At 38.7% G+C, this 22,658-nt stretch overlaps 2 protein-coding genes across 4 annotated transcripts in view; one reads left to right on the top strand and one right to left on the bottom strand.

Moving 5' to 3' along the window:
* ASB3 (ankyrin repeat and SOCS box containing 3) overlaps positions 1–22,658 on the bottom strand; it is a 162,335-nt gene that overhangs the window by 75,086 nt on the left and 64,591 nt on the right. For both annotated transcript variants that reach the window (XM_078056563.1, XM_078056564.1), the window contains one exon: positions 1,858–2,066. In XM_078056563.1, coding sequence (XP_077912689.1) covers positions 1,858–2,066 — 209 coding nt within the window. The remainder of the gene's footprint in view (positions 1–1,857; positions 2,067–22,658) is intronic.
* Positions 13,337–22,396, top strand: CHAC2 (ChaC glutathione specific gamma-glutamylcyclotransferase 2). 2 transcript variants are annotated; one of them, XM_036105112.2, is made up of 3 exons: positions 13,337–13,605; positions 19,363–19,398; positions 21,327–22,396. In XM_036105112.2, the coding sequence occupies exons 1-3, from the start codon at positions 13,471–13,473 to the stop codon at positions 21,708–21,710; spliced, it is 555 nt and encodes a 184-aa protein (XP_035961005.1). In that variant the 5' UTR covers positions 13,337–13,470; the 3' UTR covers positions 21,711–22,396. The 2 variants fall into 2 exon arrangements, with proteins under 2 accessions (XP_035961005.1, XP_035961011.1); XM_036105118.2 differs by lacking the exon at positions 19,363–19,398.

Genomic DNA, 22,658 nt, shown 5'->3' with positions numbered 1-22,658 from the left:
TAAACTACTCACATAATTAACTATGTGTGGCTATCTTATCCTCCAAAAAAATCAAGCCTAAAAAAGAACAGTCATTAAAAATGAAGGTGATACTTAAAATTTCTAACAGAAAACACAGATAACTTGAATAGCCAATTCAAACACATTTAGTCAAAAGCATGCCTAAGTTCATTCTGCAGCTATAGGAAAAAAAACTAACAAACATAAACATAAACATAACATAAACAATATTATTCTGGTGTGGGGAGAAATAACATTGGGAATGACCTTTTTGACTAGAAAAGAATATCTAAATTTATGCCTTTATCACTAGAGATAGTCTGGGAACTCAAGCCATAGAATTAACTTCAAATTCTAAAAACACATATCAAGTTTTTAAAATCTAAGGCAAAAAGTCTATTTATCTAATATCTCTTAAGAGTCAACTATAACAGACTCTAGAACATGTGCTTAGCAGTCATAATGAACTTTCTGCATTATGATTGGGGGAATTTAGCCTTGCCATCCCTCATTCCTTAAAACAAAACAAATAAAAATCAATGCCAAAAAAACAGAAGGATTATTTCCTTTCCCATTCATGAAGCCATGAGTTAGTAATTCTGATGAACTATGGCACCAGAAGTCTAAATTTTGAGTAGCTATACCTGTGATGACAAGTACACAGGGAAGAATCAGAATTCCCATGATCAATGAAATATAAATGGTTCACTGAGTGTTAAAACAGAGTGTTATATTCAACCTCAGTTTAAATTAACTAAATGCTAAAAATGTTAACTTTGATTAAATGTTGGAAGCATGCTATTGTGAAAAAAGTGGGCTTTACAGAGAGAAATGGGTTCTAGTTTATTATATAATCTTTGGACAAGTCAAGTTCTCTGAGCCTTGGTAATCTTCTCACCAATAAAATGGAGATAACAATGCCTCAAGAGCAGTTTGGTACATATTAAATAATGTAAATTAAGTATCTAGTACAATGTTAAAAAACAGTGCTCACTCACTATTATCCCCCTCACTCCGGCCCACCATCTCCTGTCACAGTCTCTCATTTAGTCTCTTGTCCTTTTCTCAGTAGTGAGCTGACAAATGTATCACTGGCTCTCAGAAAGGGGAAAAAAAAAAAAAAAGCCCAAATTTATAGCATTGGTTATAGTACTGGCTGATTTCTGCCCATGTAAATATTCCCACTTGACTAATCTCAGGTTACAAGCATGAAGTCAACTGAATACAGAATTGGAAAGATGCACAATAGCACATGGCTAATCTCTGTCCCATTACTCTTTTATTCTCTCCACAACGCTTTTACATTTGGAAATTATCTTGTTTAAATATTTAGGTATTGTCTGTCTCCCCTGACAGGAATTTAAGCATCATTAAGGCAGGGACCTTGTCTATCCTATTCTCTACTGTGACCTTGGATTAAAAAAAAAAAAAGTAATTGGAAAGATTCCTGAAATTAACAAAACTGGAAAGTATTAAAAAAAAAAAAAGACTAATTCAACCAAAGCACTCACACCCTCAATTCCAGTAACATTGTTCCTTTTGTTTGGAAAAGGAAGAAGGAATAAACATGACTACTAACTACCAAATGCTTAATTAAAAGAGCTCAGACAGTAAAAATGGGCCAGGCACAGCAAGTTACATATCAAGGACAACATTTATAGATGTCCAGCTGAAACACCATACTTATGTAACCCAAGGCAGGCAATCTTACCATTCTTAATAATGCATAGGCAATTCTTTTATGGTTATAGAAAAGGAAAACAAATACTACCATTAATAAATCATATATTACCATTTGCTTATGTTTTATTAATCCAGTTTGTAGGCCCAGCCTCCCATACCTTGAATTTACTTTACCTGCATGAATTAACATCCGTAAACATTCTACAGAGTTGTGATAAGCTGCTTCATGAATTGGCATCCATCCCCTGTTATCAGCAACATCAACGCTACGTCCCTTTTTGAGCAGTTTTCTTAAGACTTTAACATTGCCTTCCCTGGCAGCAAGTCCAACCGTGGAGCATGTGTCAGAGTAAGCCTCTGTAAAATCCATTCTTTTGACCAGTCTACAAAACAAGGCAGAAAGAAAACACTATAGACAATAAAACAACACTGCACTCCTAGAGATTAGCAGACAGAAGCAGGTCTGTCCTGCATCTGTCACAAGACTGTTGAGGAAAAGCCTGAGGTGGAGTAAGCGACCTGTCATGCCACAGCTTCTGCTAGAGTCTAAACCAGGAAGTGTCTCTGGGGAATTGGGATTCCTTGGAATGCTCTTATTAAAGATACCAAGAGAGTTTTAAGTGTTCTATCATTCCACTTCTGGAAATGTCTGAGCTGCTCCTTCCTGCAGGCTTCCGCTCCTGTTCATATCCACCAAAGTGCATTCACTGGAACTCTGTGGATGAAGGAGCTAAACACCTCCAGTTAATCCCAAATGTGTACTCTTATTACATAGAGATGGCCATTTAACTAACAGCAATGCTCAGCCTCAAGAATTAATTTGTAGTCCTCTCCAGGAAAAAGCTAAACCCTAAAAAGCTAGAAAAGAAATGAACAAAGGAAAAAAACAAAGATAAGTAAAAATTGCAGTTTTTCTCCTGGTCCTTTCCAAAAGGGGCTACACATTCATGTTCTCTTTCCTTGATGAAACAGTCCCACTGATGGAATATACTGAATATACTGAAACGAACAAGAGCATCATAAAAAGATGAGTCCACCTTTCCTATACCAGCCCAGAAAGTTCTTGACAGTGTTAGTGCCTCTTTCTCATCATCTCCCTCCAAAGTTCATTCCATGTTCCCCCAGTATAGCTCTCAGTATATGATTCTCACAAAGATAGTTTCTTGTTAATCACACTATGAGGCTAAGGGTTGGGATTCTCAGGGGAAGAGTTACCTCCCAAGGGACAATCCCTCTCAGTAATACTCCTAGCCCAGCCTCCCTTAGTTTTTCTAATTATTTTAGAAGGTGGTTCAAGAAATGCCAGTATGTCTAGTCCAATACAGGTGAAAAACTTTCTAGAACCACATTCTAAATAATTTAATCCAGAAAATTAAGGTTTAAAAGAAGTTAAGGGGCGCCTGGGGGGCTCAGTCGGTTGAGCGTCTGCCTTTGTTTGGCTCAGGTCATGATCCGGGGATCCTGGGATTAAGCCCCAAGTCAGGCTCCCTGCTTGGTGGGGAGCCTGTTCTCCTTCTCCTTCTGCCGCCTCCCCCCGGGCTTGTTTGCTCTCTCTTTCTCTGTCAAATAAATAAACAAAATCTTTAAAAGGCGAAGTTAAAAGAAAGTACACAGCATTTCCTGTAGGAAATTTAAATTTATCCATAATCACATTTTTTTAAAAGATTTTATTTATTTATTTGACAGAGAGAGAGAGCACAAGTAGGCAGAATGGCAGGCAGAGGGAGAAGGAGAAGCAGGCTCTCCGCTGAGCAGGGAGCCAGACGTGGGGCTCGATCCCAGGACCCCAGGATCATGACCTGAGCCGAAGGCAGCCGCTTAACCGACTGAGCCACCCAGGCACCCCCATGGTCACATTTAAATAGAAAGCTATAACTGCAGGAGTTGATTCTACACTGCGCCAAACAGCTAACAGTAGCTATGGATTAATCTGATTGGATCAACTGGTCCCTTACTAGGAAAGTGAAGATATTGACTACAGAATATTTAATTATGCAGTTGACGGTTATTTACTGTGCACCAACTAGCTCATCAATAATGTGGCAGATATAAAGATGACACAGACTTACATACGGTCTCATAGAAATGATAAATAACATGTTATTCAAAAGAAAGGAAGAAAGTGCTCCAAGAGAAGTACAGATAAAGAGTCCTCGGTAGTCAAAGAAGGGAGAAACTACTTCAACTTGTGAGGGATGTGAGCTGGGGCCTTAAGTACAGGAAGAATCTGACAATGAGAAAAAGGGCAGAAGAGCATTCCTAGGCAGAAGGAGAAACACAACCAACACTATGTAAATGAACAATCAAGGGTGAATAACGGACAGTGAATAAGGAGAACAATTAGTTCACTTTTGAAGGAGAATTAGCTAAACAAAGAACAGGAAGAAAAGGAGCTTACAAAGGCAGCTGAAGGCCAAACTGTGCAGAACCTTGAATGTTAGGCTACGCTTTGCTGAAAGATGCTAATTTCCAGCTAAAGCCATTATATCCAAGTTTCACAAAAAAGAACAGACCATACATTTCTGGCAATTTATGGCATATTCATCTAATACAAGAAAAAATTGTTTCTACGGGGGGGGGGGGGGGGGGGCGGAGCAAGATGGCGGAGGAGTAGGAGACCTGGATTTCATCCTGTCTCAGGAATTCAGCTGGATAGGGACATTCTGAACACCTACAAACTCAACAGGAGATCAAAGAACACAATAGCAACAACTCTCTGAACAGAAAAGTGACCACTTTCTGGAAGGTAGGACGTGCAGAGAAGTGAATCCGAGGCGATATTCGGGAGGATAGACGGTGGGGGAGGGGGCCTCCGTCCGCCGCTTCTGGCAAGTGATAGAGCAGCGGAGCACAAAATCAGAACTTTTAGAAGTCGGCTCCGCTGAGGGACGACGCTCCAGTGGCTAAGCGGAGGCGGAACCCTCGTGGGACAGTGTGGTCTCAAGACCCTCGGGGTCACAGAAAGACCGGGGGTGCCTGAGCGCGGCAGAGCTCCCAGGTATCGGAGGAGGGAAGCCGGCTGCAAAGACAGAGCCGAGGAGCGAGCTCTCAGCTCTGGGTTGCCATAAACGGTGATCCCGGCACAGTCGGGCCACTGCTCCTCCAGCAGGGACCCAACAAGCAGCAGATCCAGGGAGACTCCCCTTCCTCCCCCGGGAGGAGCAGCACTGGAGTGCACCACAGGGATCTGCTGGGTTTGGAGACTCCACACCGAGTCGGATGCCACAGGCCGGGTGAGCACGGAGTGCGGCTGGAGACCAGGGAGATGGGAGTGACTGACTGCTTTTCTCTGGGGGTTCACTGTGGAGCGGGGCCCCGAGTTCTCGGCTCCTCCGGGGCAGAGATTGGGAGGCCGCCATTTTCACTCTCAGCCTCCAAAGCTGTAAGGAAGGCTTGCAGGGAACAAAAGTTCCCGAGAGCAAACCCAAGCAGATTACTTAGCCCGGACTGGGCAAGGGCGGGGCAATTTCACCTCTCGCAAAGACATCTGGGAACCACGGCAACAGGCCCCTCCCCCAGAAGATCAGGGAGAACAGCCAGCCAAGACCAAGTTTACCGATCAATGAGAACGGCAGAACTTCAGCGCTAGGGGAATAATGCACATAGAATCCATGGCTTTTTTACCATGATTCTTTAGTCTTTCAAAGTTAATTTTTTTTTAACTGTCTTTTTTTTTTTTGAATTTTTCTTTTTCCCTTTTTCAACCAACATCTTATCAATCCCTTTTTTAAAAAACATTTTTATTTTTCATTTTTAGAGTCATATTCTATCCCTTCATAGTAGTTACCCTTATTTTTGGCATATATATATAAGTTGTTCTCTCTTTAAAATTTTGAGATAGTTTCTTCTAACAGATCAAAATATACCCTAAATCTCTAGTGTATGGTTTTGTTCTACTCTCCTGCCTGATCACATTCTCTCCCTTTTTTTTTCTTTTCTTTTTAAATCTTCTTCTTTCTTTTTTCAAACAACTTCTTATCAATTCCTTTTATAAAAATTTTTATAATTTTCATCTTTACAGTCATATTCCATCCCTTCATCATATCAACCCTTATTTTTGTACATATATAAGTTTTTCTTTCTTTAAAATTTTGGGAGGCACTTTCTTCTAACAGACCAAAATACACTCAAAATCTAGGGTGTGGCACTGATCTATGCACCAGCCTGATCATATATGATCATATTCTGGTTTTTTGTTTTGTTTTGTTCTGTTTTTGTTTGTTTTTATCTTTTTCTTTTCCTTTTTCTTTTTTTCTTTTTCTTTTTTCTTTCTTTCCCTTTCTTTTCCCCCGGCTTCAGGTCTTTTCTGATTTGTTTAGAGTATATTTTCTGGGGACGTTGTTACCCTGTTAGCATTTTGTTCTCTCATTCACCTATTCTCCTCTGGACAAAATGACAAGACGGAAAAAATCACCTCAACAAAAAAAACAAGAGGTAGTACCGACTGCCAGGGACCTACTCAATACGGACATTAGTACGATGTCGGATCTAGAGTTGAGAATCATCACTTTAAAGATACTAGCTGGGCTTGAAAAAAGCATGGAAGTTATTAGAGAAACCCTTTCTGGAGAAATAAAAGAACTAAAATCTAACCAAGTTGAAATCCAAAAAGCTATTAATGAGGTGCAATCAAAAATGGGGGCGCTAACTGCTAGGATAAATGAGGCAGAAGAGAGAATCAGTGATACAGAAGACCAAATGATGGAAAATAAAGAAGCTGAGAAAAAAAGAGAGAAGCAACTACTGGATCACGAGAGCAGAATTCGAGAGATAAACGATACCATAAGACGAAACAACATTAGAATAATTGAGATCCCAGAAGAAGAAGAAAGAGAGAGAGGGGCAGAAGGTATAGTGGAGCAAATTATAGCAGAGAACTTCCCTAATTTGGGGAAGGAAACAGTCATCAAAATCCAGGAAGCACAGAGAACCCCTCTCAAAATCCATAAAAATAGGTCAACACCCCGACATCTAATAGTAAAACTTACGAGTCTCAGAGACAAAGAGAAATCCTGAAAGCAGCTCAGGAGAAGAGATATGTAACCTAAAATGGTACGAACATTAGACTGGCAACAGAACTATCCACAGAGACCTGGCTGGCCAGAAAGGACTGGCAGTATATATTCAGAGCACTAAATGAGAAAAATATGCGGCCAAGAATACTATATCCAGCTAGGCTGCCCTTGAAAATAGAAGGAGAGATAAAAAGCTTCCAGGACAAACAAAAACTAAAGGAATTTGCAAACACGAAACCAGCCCTACAAGAAATATTGAAAGGGGTCCTCTAAGCAAAGAGAGAGCCTAAATGCAACATAGACCAGAAAGGAACACAGACAATATACAGTAACAGTCACCCTACAGGCAATACAATGGCACTAAATTCATATCTTTCAATAGTTACCCTGAATGCAAATGGGCTAAATGCCCCAATCAAAAGACACAGGCTATCAGATTGGATTAAAAAACAAGACCCATCGATATGCTGTCTGCAAGAGACTCATTTTAGACCCAAAGACACCTCCAGATTGAAAAGTGGGGGGGTGGAAAACCATTTACCATGCTAACAGACACCAAAAGAAAGCTGGGGTGGCAATCCTTATATCACACAAATTAGATTTTAAACCAAAGACTGTAATAAGAGATGAAGAAGGACACTATATCCTATTTAAAGGGTCTATCCAACAAGAAGATCTAACAATTGTAAATATCTATGCCCCTAACACGGGAGCAGCTAATTATATAAGGCAATTAATAATGAAAGCAAAGAAACACATTGACAACAATACAATAATAGTGGGGGACTTTAATACCCCCCTCAGTGAAATGGACAGATCATCTAAGCAAAAGATCAACAAGGAAATAAAGACTTTAAATGACACACTGGACCAGATGGACTTCACAGACATCCCAAAGCAACGGAATATACATGCTTCTCTAATGCCCATGGAACATTCTCCAGAATCGATCACATCCTAGGTCACAAATCAGGTCTCAACCGGTACCAAAAGATTGGGATCATTCCCTGCATATTTTCAGACCACAATGCTTTGAAACTAGAACTCAATCACAAGAGGAAAGTCGGAAAGAACTCAAATACATGGAGGCTAAAGAGCATCCTACTGAAGAATGAATGGGTCAACCAGGAAATGAAAGAAGAATTAAAAAAATTCATGGAAACAAATGAAAATGAAAACACAATTGTTCAAAATCTTCGGGATGCAGCAAAGGCAGTCCTAAGAGGAAAGTATCTAGCAATACAAGCCTTTCTCAAGAAACAAGAAAAGTCTCAAATACACAACCTAACCCTACACCTAAAGGAGCTGGAGAAAGAACAGCAAATAAAGCCTAAACCCAGCAGGAGAAGAGAAATAATAAAGATCAGAGCAGAAATCAATGAAATAGAAACCAAAAGAACAGTAGAACAGATCAACGAAACTAGGAGCTGGTTCTTTGAAAGAATTAACAAGATTGATAACCCCCTGGCCAGACTTATCAAAAAGAAAAGAGAAATGACCCAAATCAACAAAATCATGAATGAAAAAGGAGAGATCACAACCAACACCAAAGAAATACAAACAATTATAAGAACATATTATGAGCAACTCTATGCCAGCAAATTAGATAACCTGGAAGAAATGGATGCATTCCTAGACATGTATCAACTACCAAAACTGAACCAGGAAGAAATAGAAAACCTGAACAGACCTATAACCACTAAGGAAATTGAAGCAGTCATCAAAAATCTCCCAACAAACAAAAGCCCAGGGCCAGATGGCTTCCCAGGAGAATTCTACCAAACATTTAAAGAAGAATTAATACCTATTCTTCTGAAACTGTTCCAAAAAATAGAAATGGAAGCAAAACTTCCAAACTCGTTTTATGAGGCCACCATTACCTTGATCCCAAAACCAGACAAAGACCCCATCAAAAAGGAGAATTACAAACCAATATCCTTGATGAACATGGATGCAAAAATTCTCACCAAAATACTAGCCAATAGGATCCAACAGTCCATTAAAAGGATTATTCACCACGACCAAGTGGCATTTATCCCTGGGCTGCAAGGTTGGTTCAACATCCGCAAATCAATCAACGTGATACAATACATTAACAAAAGAAAGAACAAGAACCATATGATCCTCTCAATAGATGCAGAAAAAACCTTTGACAAAGTACAGCATCCTTTCTTGATCAAAACTCTTCAGAGTATAGGCATAGAGGGTACATAGCTCAATATCATAAAAGCCATCTATGAAAAACCCACAGCGAGTATCAGTCTCAATGGGGAAAAACTGAGAGCTTTCCCCCTAAGGTCAGGAACACGGCAGGGATGTCCACTATCACCACTGCTATTCAACATAGTATTAGAAGTCCTAGCCACAGCAATCAGACAACAAAAAGAAATCAAAGGCATCTGAATCGGCAAAGAAGAAGTCAAACTCTCACTCTTTGCAGATGATACGATACTTTATGTGGAAAACCCAAAAGACTCCACCCCAAAACTGCTAGAACTCATACAGGAATTCAGTCAAGTGGCAGGATGTAAAATCAATGCACAGAAATCAGTGGCATTCCTATACACCAACAACAAGACAGAAGAAAGAGAAATTAAGGAGTCGATCCCATTTACAATTGCACCCAAAACCATAAGATACCTAGGAAGAAATCTAACCAAAGAGGCAAAGAATATGTACTCAGAAAACTATAAAATACCCATGAAAGAAATTGAGGAAGACACAAAGAAATGGAAAAACGTTCCATGCTCACGGATTGGAAGAGCAAATATTGTGAAGATGTCAATGCTACCTAGAGCAATCTACACACTCCCTTCAATCCCCATCAAAATACCATCCACTTTTTTTCAAAGAAATGGAACAAATAATCCTAAAATTTGTATGGAACCAGAAAAGACCCCAAATAGCCAGAGGAATGTTGAAAAAGAAAAGCAAAGCTGGTGGCATCACAATTCCGAACTTCAAGCTCTATTACAAAGCTGTCATCATCAAGACAGTATGGTACTGGCACAAAAACAGACACATAGATCAATGGAACAGAACAGAGAGCCCAGAAATGGACCCTCAACTCTATGGTCAACTCATCTTTGACAAAGCAGGAAAGAATGTCCAATGGAAAAAAGACAGTCTCTTCAACAAATGGTGTTGGGAAAATTGGATAGCCACATGCAGAAGAATGAAACTGGACCATTTTCTTACACCACACACAAAAATAGACTCCAAATGGTTGAAAGACCTAAATGTGAGACAGGAGTCCATCAAAATCCTAAAGGAGAACACAGGCAGCAACCTCTTCGACCTCAGCCGCGGCAACTTCTTCCTAGAAACATCGCCAAAGGCAAGGGAAGCAAGGGCAAAAATGAACTATTGGGACTTCATCAAGATAAAAAGCTTTTGCACAGCAAAAGAAACAGTCAACAAAACCAAAAGACAACCTATAGAATGGGAGAAGATATTTGCAAATGACACTACAGATAAAGGGCTGGTATCCAAAATCCATAAAGAACTTATCAAACTCAACACCCAAAGAACAAAGAATCCAGTCAAGAAATGGGCAGAAGACATGAACAGACATTTCTCCAAAGAAGACATCCAAATGGCCAACAGACACATGAAAAAGTGCTCAACATTGCTCGGCATCAGGGAAATCCAAACCAAAACCTCAATGAGATACCACCTCACACCAGTCAGAATGGCTAAAATTAACAAGTCAGGAAATGACAGATGTTGGCGGGGATGCAGAGAAAGGGGAACCCTCCTACACTGTTGGTGGGAATGCAAGCTGGTGCAACCACTCTGGAAAACAGTATGGAGGTTCCTCAAAAAGGTGAAAATAGAGCTACCATATGATCCAGCAATTGCACTAATGGGTATTTACCCCAAAGATACAAATGTAGGGATCTGAAGGCGTACGTGCACCCCAATGTTTATAGCAGCAATGTCCACAATAGCCAAAGTGTGGAAAGAGCCAAGATGTCCATCGACAGATGAATGGATAAAGAAGAAGTGGTATATATATACAATGGAATATTATGCAGCCATCAAAAGGAAAGAGATCTTGCCATTTGCAACAACGTGGATGGAACTGGAGGGTGTTATGCTGAGCGAAATAAGTCAATCAGAGAAAAACATGTATCATATGACCTCACTGATATGAGGAATTCTTAATCTCAGGAAACAAACTGAGGGTTGCTGGAGTGGGGGTGGGTGGTAGGGATGGGGTGGCTGGGTGGTAGACACTGGGGAGGGTATGTGCTATGGTGAGCGCTGTGAATTGTGCAAGACTGTTGAATCACAGATCTGTACCTCTGAAACAAATAATGCAATATATGTTAAGAAAAAAAAAGAAGAAGAAGAAGAATATAGCAGGAGGGGAAGAATGAAAGGGGGGAAATCGGAGGGGGAGACGAACCATGAGAGGATGAACTCTGAAAAACAAACTGAGGGTTCTAGAGGGGAGGGGGGTGGGAGGATGGGTTAGCCTGGTGATGGGTATTAAAGAGGGCACGTTCTGCATGGAGCACCGGGTGTTATGCACAAACAATGAATCAGGGAACACTACATCAAAAACTAATGACGTAATGTATGGTGATTAACATAATAAAAATTAAAAAAAAAAAGTAAGAAAAAAATTGTTTCTATGTAGGAAAAACAAACACACACATAAGAATACCCCTCCAAAGACTAAAAAAGAGCATTTGAGTAAAAACAAGTATGAATCCCTTTCCAAATTTTACTGGCTTTTCTCACAGTTAACAACAAATGTTAACGGATCTAGATTAACAGACAGTAACCTGGAAAAAAAAAACATCAGAACTGGGTAGTATCTTTGAGCTTCTTAAGGGAAGGAGAAGCCAAAAGAAATGCACTATCATAGCAGCATCATTCCCCTCAACCCTTAATACCAACTAGTTAACACGCATAAACTGTATGCAAGATCTCCTTTTATAAAATAAAAACCTTCGCGTGTTCTTGACTAAATGACTACAAGGTCAAACAACCATATGTGATGTATAAACCTTAAATGGATCCTGGATGGTGAAAAAAAGTATCAAAATATCAGCTACAAAAAGCAATTGTGAGACAATAAGGAAATTTGAATATGTAATAGACATTTGATGATGTAATTTTGTTAATTTTCTCAGATGTGATAATGGTATTGTGGTTTTTAGGAGAAAGTCCTTATTCTTTAAGTATTTAGCAGGGAAAAGTAACACATGCAACTTACTTCAAATGTTTTAGATTAAAAAGTACAGAGAGAGAAAAAAAATAAAGTAACAGGCAAAATGTCAATTATTGGATCCATGTAGAGAGTATATGAGTGATTACTATACTTCTAAAAAATTCTTTATGTTTGAAATTTTTCGAAAAAGTTCGAAATTGGTGGAAACCAACCATCCCAGGTAATGTGAAACTTAAACTTGGGTAATATATGAAAAGACCTGGTAATTCTTAAACTAAGTTTTTCTTTGTAGCAGTTTCCTGCTGATTTCTTAAGAGTTCAAATAATACTGGGCGCCTGGGTGGCCCAGATGGTTGGGCGTCTGCCTTCGGCTCCGGTCATGATCCCAGGGTCCTGGGATGGAGCCCCGCATTGGGCTCCCTGCTCAAGTGGGGAGCCTGCTTCTCCCTCTCCCTCTGCCATTCTCTCCACTTGTGCTCTCTGGCTCTCTCTGTCAAATAAATAAATAAAATCTTAAAAAAAAAAAAAAAGAGTTCAAATAATACTCTTTGAATCTGGGTGTTTTAAAATTCTTTTGTGTAGCTAAAGACAAGAATTTGCTAAAGCTTCTCTTTTTACACACAGAAACACAGCCGTGCTGGTCCAAGTGAGTTTCCTAAAAAATATTTTGGAGCAGTAAGTTCTAACCAGCAGATCTTAACAATTTTTAGAATCTTGACCTGTTGGAGAAACTCATGAAAGCTATGAAGCTTCTCCCCCAGAATGCACACAGACAGCAAATTCTGTATACAATTTCTGGTTCCACAGATCGTTTCTAAAGCCTGTGCATGAGGCAAGGAACCTTTGCTTACCCTTTTCTGAGTGAGTTGCTGAGAATACTAAAGATGAATAAGGTCGTTTTGCGCGTAAAATTTAAATGAGTTGAAACAATAGCTCTTTCGCAGACGTAAAAGTTCTGCTTTATGTGAAAGGCAGACATACGGAAGTTTTTGGTTTTTTGTTTGGTTTTGTTTCTGTTTTTTAAGTGTAAAGCCAAATACGGCATTCACAGCTTGCGCTCCTCTGGCGGCTGTTAAATTGGCAGAAACCCAGTTTTCAAAGAACAAAATGTCTTCCTACGTGCCAAACGCAGTGCCGGTACATCCCTTCCCGGTATCTAGTCTATACCAGCAGCAGCCGACTCCTGGCGCTTCGCTTCTCCTTGTACCCGCTCGAAAGAAGCGGACAGTTCCAACCTCAGAGCCCCAAATCCCAGGAAAGGATTATGGGTGTTGTAGTCTTCTGCATACACGCACCAGACGGTTAGGGTGAGTTGCAGAGACTACGAAAGAATCCCATTGCTTAGCATACGGAAGGTCCATCCTTGATACCCTAAGCAACCAAGTAAAACAACGCTCACGGAGTCGGAAGACGATCCTCGAACTACGTGTCCCAGTGTGCTTTGCGCCCCGAGCAGGCAGTGCGGCCACTGCGCCTGCGCCCGCCCAGCCGGTTACTTGCGTCGGGGAGGCTGCAATACCCACTGGTGCCGGCAAGGTAGAGACCAAAGCTGAGGGTCGACCGCCGCCGCAGCGGAGGAGCAAGGGAAGGATGTGGGTTTTTGGTTATGGGTCTCTGATCTGGAAGGTGGACTTCCCTTATCAGGACAAGATGGTCGGATACATCACAGGCTACAACAGGCGCTTCTGGCAGGGAAGCACCGATCATCGCGGGGTCCCCGGCAAGGTGAGGCGCCAACCAGTACCCCCACCCTTACTGCCCTGCAGCGCCGCTCCCCAACTCCTCGCCCAGCTTTGCTGGACCTACAACCCAACGTTTCTAAGGGTGTAGTTTCCTCGGCCACCTGCCCCCTACCTCTCTCCCAAACCAAGGGCACTCCTTCCGAAGCCACTTGAGATGGGGGTGGTTAGTTTCTTGAGGAAGCAAGAAACGTGGGCACAAGCACACAAGCTAGCACAAGGCTGACGTGCTGGGAGGGGGCCCCATCTCTTGGCAACCTCTGCCAAGAAAAAAAAAAAAACAGGCGGGAAGATCGATCTTCGTGTCACCACGGAGTTGAAATACCAAAATCAACTTGCACATTCAACTTTTTATCAGTTAAAATTGTTGGCATTTCTGCATTCTGGCAGACTTTCACTGGTTTCAGTTTAAACGAGCATGTTATTTCTGAGGTTTCTTTGTATCTTTCCAAAGGTTTTATTTTATGACACCTAAGGTCAAAGAAGAACTATTTTCCAAAATTATCTCCGGTTATTAAGGAGCTTACTTTGATCACTTACTTTGGTTGTCAGGTACCGGCAAAGTTAAATGAGTTCCTGGTTTGTTACTTGAGTAACACAGTACCACTGTATTACTGTATCCAACATTATTTTAATATTTCCCCATGTTTCTCCTCTAAATTATGAATGTGAAATGGAAGTTCTTTGATCCATTTTTCAGTCATACAAAGACATTCATCCCAAAATACGTGTACAGAGAACTAGTAGCAGCTCACTGCTTATGCAAATCAGCCTTGCATTGGCTTCAAAACAACCAGTCCACAAAGAAGACTAAGTTTTGCGTAACAATTTGGATACCATAAATACGTGTTTTAGTTAATCTCCTAACTTTTGGAAGGGTACAAAATTTTTTATTGTTTATATGTTCTTTAAAGTACTCAGAGTTATATGAGCTTGATTACTGTTTTTAACAGTTTTTTTTTTAAAGATTTTATTTATATGAGAGAGAGAGAGAGAGAGAGCACAAGAGGGGGGAGAGTCAGAGGGAGAAGCAGACTCCCTGCTAAGCAGGGAGCCCGATGTGGGACTCGATCCCTGGACTCCAGGATCATGACCTGAACCGAAGGCAGTCGCTTAACCAACTGAGCCACCCAGGCGCCCTTGATTACTGTTTTTTAAAAAGAAATTAATATTGGCCCCAAAACACAATATTTAAAATGCTAGAATCTGGCTTTAAGGTAGGCAGATGACTTGAAAACAGGGGAGTTACTTAGGGGAAATGCACATTGGTAAGATAACAGAAACTTAATGGCAAAAATTTCTTCAAGAATATTATAAACAAGGGCACCTGGCTGGCTCAATCCATAGAGCATGCAAGTCTTGATTTTGCGGTTGTAAACTTGAGCCCCACATTGGGTGTAGAGATTACTTAAAAATAAAATCTTTTTTTAAAAAAAAATGTTATAAAACGATATTTAAGACTTTAAAGAATTAAGTAAAATGAAACTTGTTAATAAAATAAAACTAAGTGAAGTAAAATGCCTTTTGAGTTGTCAGATATGGACACTTAAAATTTCTATTAAGAGAAAAGCCTTAACCCAGCCTCCAAATTTTAATGACCAAGTGTTAAATGCTTACAAATATGGTTTTGTTTTTTGGTTATTTTGTTTTGTTTTTAGAGAGAGAAAGAGCATCTGCACACGAATGGGGGGGGAGGGGCATGGGTAGGGGCAGAGGGAGAGGGAGAGAGCCTCATGCATGCAGGCTACATGTCCAGCACAGAGCCTGATAAGGAGGCTTGATCTCACCACCCTGAGATTATGACCTGAGCCGTAATCAAGAGTCCTACGCTTAACCGACTGAGCCACCCTGGAGCCCCATAAATATGGTTTTAATAGCATATTTTACTACTCTAGTTTTTTGGGGGTTTTTTAAAGATTTTGATTGTTTATTTGAGAGAGAGAGAGAGCACGAGCAGGGGTCAAGAGGGAGAGGGAGAAGCAGACCCGACATGGGGCTTGATCCCAAGACCCTGGGATCATGACCTGAGCCGAAGGCAGACGCTGAGCCACCCAGGTGCCCCTCTACTCTAGTTTCAATCAAAATGTATGATGTGTTTGTTATATAGCACATTGAGATATGTACACTGTTGGACTAGAACAAGAAGTTGTCAAGTAAATGCAACAGCCATGATTCTTTAAAAGAAGAAAGGAGCTATAAAAGCCAGTATTTTTTTACTTACATTTACTAAAATATAGGACAGGTAAAGTAGGAGCCAGGGAGACTGCTATAGTTTTACACCTACTTTTATTTAAAGGAGCCATCATAGCAAATTACAGGAAAGTCTAAGTAACAAACGTTTTCTAAGTATACTGTTCTGTTGTGGCTCAGTCATTGGGCGTCTGCCTTCGGCTCAGGTCATGATCTCAGGGTCCTGGGATGGAGCCCCACATTGGGCTCTTTGCTCAGCAGGTAGCCTGCTTCTCCCTCTCCCACTCCCCCTGCTTGTGTTCCCTCTCCTGCTGTGTCTCTCTCTGTCAAATAAATAAAATCTTTAAAAAAAAAAAAAAAAAAGGAAAGAACATTATTTACTTAACATTTTTTATTATAGTGGATCACCAGCTTTATATAAATCTTAACTGTCAAACAAGAATACAAAAGGCTACAGAGATATCCAGCAAATTAGAAGAATGACATGGATGTTTTATAGGACTATGTTTTTTACAGCAACATATGCTCCTAGTAAGTTAGTCATCATTACATATGAAATGTGATATTATTAAACAAATGTTAGGCTCATTTCCACACACTGCAATGTGACATTTGTGAAAAAATACCAAACCTACTTGCTTTATTCAATTATGCTTTCTTTTTAGTTTCATTAAACTTTAATTTCTTCCTAAGTTTTATTAAGCATCTCATTTATATATAACAAAGCTAGCAGCATCTCACCAAATTAAGGATTCATTTAAATGTGAACATTGTTTTCACAGCAGAGAAAATATATTTCAACTTCAAAAAGAAACATTTTAACACAAGAGATAATCATGAACATTTACTAAATCTCTAACTGTTCTAGATCTAGATCTAGATCTAAATTTTCTAGATCTAGAAGAATTACTCATTACTCAAAGCACCCATAATGCCCCATATTTCACGATATCCTCCAATACTATTCAGCTTCAAAGACCCCTTCTTTAGTTTCAATCCCCTAAAATAAAGCTTTCATGTGATTTACAAATGTACACTGTTTCTCAATAACATATTTATTTTAGGGACAAAAAGTTTAAGTTTTAGAAAATATTTCCAAGGGGTGCTGGGTGACTCTGTCGGTTGAGTATCTGACTCTTGATTTCAGCTCAGGTCATGACCTCAGAGTTGTGAGATCTGCATGCCAGCTCCCTGCTCAGTGGGGAGTCTGCTTGAGATTCTCCTTCTCCCTCTGCCCCACTCTTGCTCTCTCTCTAAAATAAATCAATCTTTACAAAAGAAAAGAAAATATTTCCAAGTAAATTTATCAGTAGTGCCAAAAGTCCATGTCTGTATCATCTATAAGCAATCACAGGGAGTCCGTTTATTTCCCCTTAAAATGATTCCTTATGTTTTCTGTTTCAACTGCCACCACCTAAAGTCCAGGACTTCCCTCTTTCAACAATTACTACTGAGCACTTACATATACAAGTAGGAGACACCTATGCAAACAACAATACCTGACAAGTGCCACAGGGAAGTGAATAAAAGGAGAAATGAAGAGTTTAGAAGGAGCTGCTACAGAGTTGCCTGGGGAGTCAGCCAAGCCTTTATGGACGGAATGGCAGGAGGATATCCCAGAAATATAAAAGGAAGGGCATTCCACACTGAGTACTGGTATATACAAAGATATGAATGTTTGTAAAAGTTACAAATAAATTAGTACAGCTTGAGGGGGAAAGTGGTAAGAAATGAGGTTTGTAGTAAAGTCATGATGAGGAATTTTTATTTTATCCTGTAGAATATTATAACCCTGAAAAATTCAAAGCACAGGAGTGAGTGGCCCAATTTTTGTACTAGAAAGTCATTCCATGGCCAAGAGAACAAACTAGAGGTAAACAAAACTAGAGGGAGGTCCCTAAGGAAGCCACTGAAGGATGCAGAGGAACCAGATACAGAAGAATCAAAAGACAGAGCTACCAAGAATTGATGACTGGGCTGGATATAAGGGGAGACAAGGAAAAGGGGAGTACAGAACTTGTCACCTGGACCACTAACATTTCTTACTCAAAAGTCTACTTCCTTCCCACTCTAACTTGCATACTATACACTTTACCACTCGGATCTTCCCCATACACTTCTTTTATCATACGAGTCATCCATTCCTCAAGTGCTACAGTAGCTCCTATTTCTCCCAAATTTCATTGGCTTCTTATGTTCCATTGTCCCCTAACTTCACCTCCACTCTTTGGCTTTTCAAATCTGACTGTCCTGTTTCTCCAGTTATCTTTCTGGATTATCTTCTTTATATGTTGGGGCCAGCTGCTAAAGTCAGACACTTAGCCTGTGTAGTCTTGCCTCTAGGTCCACACTAGCGGTCCACTCTTGTGAATTATGCCCTTTTGCCAGAATTTTGTCTTTCTTTATGACCACCAAGACTCAGAATTCTTACTGCACTTATACCATACATCTTAGCCCTTAAGTGTTCTCTATATATATTCACATGTTAAGTTCATGTTCCAGAATTACAATACAAGCTCTTAAAAGCAAGAATCAAGGTTTTATTTTCTCTACAACATAGCTAGGTATTCAGTAAATAGCTCCTAATTCACTTTAAAGTTGAAAGTAATATGGTAATACCTACATGAATATATGTATCCTCATTGTAGCATTTTCTTAAATAGAAAACAAGTCAAATCTAAATGCCCAACACAAAAATGTTTAAATTATAGCTCACTGATGATACAATATTATGCAATTATTAAAATGTATGAGACTAACAAGAAAATATAATTAAATAAGAAACATAATCCAAAATCCTATGTTTTCCATCGTTACAAATTGTCTATACAAACAGACAAAGACTAGAGGAAACAGCAATGAAGATGACACAAATATCTGAATGATTTATGATCACTATGTGCCAGAACAGTGGGCAAACAAATGTTAAAACAAAAATGTTAAAATGCTTACAATTCAGCATCCTCACTAATGATGCTAACATGTCAACAGATACATAGCCTTTGGCACTAAACAGGAAGTGTACTTTAAAAAAAAAAAAAGCAAATTCTCAGAGAGCTCCAGACCTACAGGATCAGAAACTCTGGGACTGTGGCTAAGTAATATGCTTATCAACCCTCCAGGTAATTTTGATCTACACTAAAGTTTGAGAACCACTTTCCTATTAGAGGAAAGCACTCTGGAAGAGCATGTTTGTTCCCTAATAAAACTATAGGAATCTGACAAGAACTTTTATTTATAATTGCTTCTCCCTTTACCTTTCATTTTAGATGAGCCTTAGTCACAGGTGTGTTTTTTAATATATCAATTTTAAGTCAATGTAATATAGCTAATATACACAAATTGAAGGGAATCTTTTAGAAAAGATAAGGTGTATTTTCTTAGTTAATCCACTTGAAAATTTATCATAAAAAATAAGTGCTAAGAAAGTGTTTAGTATGAACAAATGAAATTAAAATATTCCATGTCAACAACAAATTGCTAATGCTCGGTTAGTTGAAAAACTGATTCAGAAAAAAAAAAACTTTTTTTTTTTTACTTTTTTTTAAAACAGCCTGGAAGAGTTGTGACTCTTGTTGAAGATCCTGGGGTATGGTATAATTATTCTTTTGTATAGTCTTTAATCATATAAAATGTTGAGATGTTTCTCAGTTTTAATAATCAATGAAATTCTATCAACAGTCATCACAGACAGTTTGAATACTAGGTCTAGAATTCATCTCTGTATTTGTTGTGTTTCTTTTCAACTGTTGGGAAAAGTTGGAATGCAGACTGCAAGGTAGACAACAAAATAAAACCAAATGGCATGTAGTCTCATTTTCTTTTTTTTTTTTTCATTTTTCTTTTCTTATTCAGTTTATTGACTAAGAATTAATGGAGCCAGCCCTCACACAGCCACTAAGAATCAAATGGAACCCTTAAAACTCTCACATTTGCTAGAAGTCTACGATTCTCAGCAAAAATCCCAGTCAGGAATTATCACTTTCTTTATTGCCTAATTTTATTAATAGCACAATAGGTTTTTAAAGAGATCTGGAGCACTAGAAAACATAATTACCTGATAGTCCTCTGTTTTCTTAAATATTTTCAATTATTTCATTGATGTACAGATACAAACTTTTATATTTTGAAGTTAAGGATTTAACTTTGGAAAGAACTTCGATATACAAAGAATAAGCAGCTATCAACAGCAGATGATAATGGTGAAATAGTGAAATGAAATGCTTTCATAATTTGCATTAGGAAAAGCATATATAAAAATGGCTTCAGGGTGCCTGGCTAGCCCCGTTGGTACAGCATTCGACTCTTGATCTCAAGGTCCTGAGTTTAAGCCCCAAGTTGAGAATGGAGCCTACTTAAAAAAAAAAAAAAGCTTCAAACTGGTAACTGTAACTCTTAATTAAAGTTAATATACAGCACTTCGTTTCTATAGAATGTTGAATTCACTCAAGAAGTTACTTAGCAACCTAAAGTTTAGTCTTTAAAGTTAATAATTAAAGGTTGTGAATAGAGAATCTATACTACAAACTGTAAATCCTGCTTATATCACAGATATTTTATTAATACATACACACACACAAAACCTCTGCAGCCAAAATATTACTGTTTTTACTGATACTTTGTGAACAAACTAAACAATAAAGGAAATCAGCATTTTAAAATTCTTCATTCTGAATAATTTCCTTGCACACTAGGTTAGTTATCATTGTTTAAGTTTTAAAAATTATGTCTTTTAACTAGTGGGACTGAAAAAATATCAGGTGTTTATTTGGTCATTAAAAATAGAGTTCTAAAGTTTTAAATCCATAAACATTCACTAATGGTATAGGGAATTGGTTTCCAAACTGCTTCATGGAGTGTTGTAGCCACTGTGAAGCCTACCTGAGGGGCTGTAAGTGGATATAAGTGCTGGGTGCTGGTTGGGAGGGCTTTGATACCCCAACCTGCTTCAGCTAGCATCACTTATCTTTTTTACATATCAGGTGTTCCCTTGTTTGCAGAAAGGGTTCTGTGTTTTAAAAGCTCTGTAAAAAAGTAATCAACTACCTAAGGCCATAGCAAATTCATTTTATTTGTTCATTTTTTCGCTGCAGGAACTTTCAAATATCCTTTGTAAGTTACTCCATTCAGAATACTAAATGGCAACCTCTTTTGTTGAGCTGGTACCTCTCAGTGCACTTTAAGTAATGCAAAACTACACTGACCTTTTTTTTTTTTTTAAGATTTTATTTATTTATTTGACAGAGAGAAACACAGCAAGAAAGGGAACACAAGCAGGGGGAGTGGGAGAGGGAGAAGCAGGCTCCCCGCCGAGCAGGGAGCCAGATGCGGGCTCGATCCCAGGACCCTGGGATCATGACCTGAGCCAAAGGCAGACACTTAACTGACTGAGCCACCCAGGTGCCCCAAAACTACATTGACTTCTAAGAATATACAAGATACTTTCTTAGAGCACAATATATCTTCACCTATTTTAGCACTGTAAATACTAAATATTGTATTTTCATTTTTCAACAGGGTTGTGTTTGGGGTGTTGCTTATAGACTGCCAGCAGGAAAGGAAGAAGAAGTAAAAGCATACCTTGACTTCAGAGAGAAAGGAGGCTACAGGACCACGACAGTCATTTTTTATCCAAAAGATCCCACAACAAAACCATTCACTGTGTTGCTATACATTGGAACATGTGATAATCCTAATTATCTTGGTCCTGCACCTCTAGAAGACATTGCTGAACAAATTTTTAATGCAGCTGGTCCAAGTGGAAGAAATACAGAATATCTTTTTGAACTTGCAAATTCAATTAGGAACCTTGTGCCAGAAGATGCAGACGAGCATCTTTTCTCTTTGGAAAAATTAGTAAAGGAACGTTTAGAAGGAAAACAGAACCTCAATTGCTTATAAAGACCTAATCACTGACTTTTCCAAACAAGCAGAGCTTTTAGTCTTCAGAGAAAAGCTATAGCTTCATGCATGCTGGCAATATGATTTGGAAACATGTTTACTTGAAGGTCTTATTTATTTTTAATGTTGCAGTCAAGATATGATCAAAATGTGCAGTTTAATTTCATGTATCCTGAAACACATAAATATTTAAAATACTGGGATATAAAGAAAAAATCAAGTTTTAATAATATAATGGTTTCCTAACTATATGATATTGAACACTTGCTCATAAGAAGTGAGTTCTTTAGAAAAAAAAATACAATGAAGGACTCAGTTCAGAGCTTGTTTTTATCAGAGTAAAAATAATTCTATTGTTTCATATCACAATACTATTTTGAAGTTGTAGAGAATTAAACCAAAGTCCAGTAAATATAATAAGGTAATACCTTCAATATATTCCTATACAATAATTGTGTAACCATGGTTTAAAATATATAAACTTAAAATAATGTGTAATTAGAAATATATGGTAATTAGACAAGATGTCAACCTTCATTGTAAATTTCCTTGTTCAGGTATTAAATAAGACCCTTTCCAATGTAAGTCAAAAAAACTGGCATTTTTAACATAAAAATTTCCTTGGAATTATAATGTACTCTACCTCCCCTTTTTTGAATAAATGCATTTTACTACATGGAAAAAAACTCATTCAGCTAAAAAGGCACAAATTACATTATACGAATCATGTCCACTAACAATGCGGTATGTCATTCAGTCACTTTGTATCAATCTTATACTGGAACCTAAAGAGAGATGGCCTTTCTGATATCACAAATTAACAGAAACATACATATAATGAAAGTCTGGTGTTTGAAATGACCTTTAGAATTGTAGGGGTTTTTTTAAAACTACTAAGGTGGCATTACCTAATCATTTGCTACACAGCCTTTTTTTTCCTTCTTGTAT

The sequence above is a fragment of the Halichoerus grypus genome, chromosome 10 (assembly GCF_964656455.1).
Source record: "Halichoerus grypus chromosome 10, mHalGry1.hap1.1, whole genome shotgun sequence".
Lineage (NCBI taxonomy): Eukaryota > Metazoa > Chordata > Mammalia > Carnivora > Phocidae > Halichoerus > Halichoerus grypus.
The sequence above is the reverse complement of the archived record's forward strand: the minus strand, read 5'-3'. Positions and strand labels throughout refer to the sequence as shown.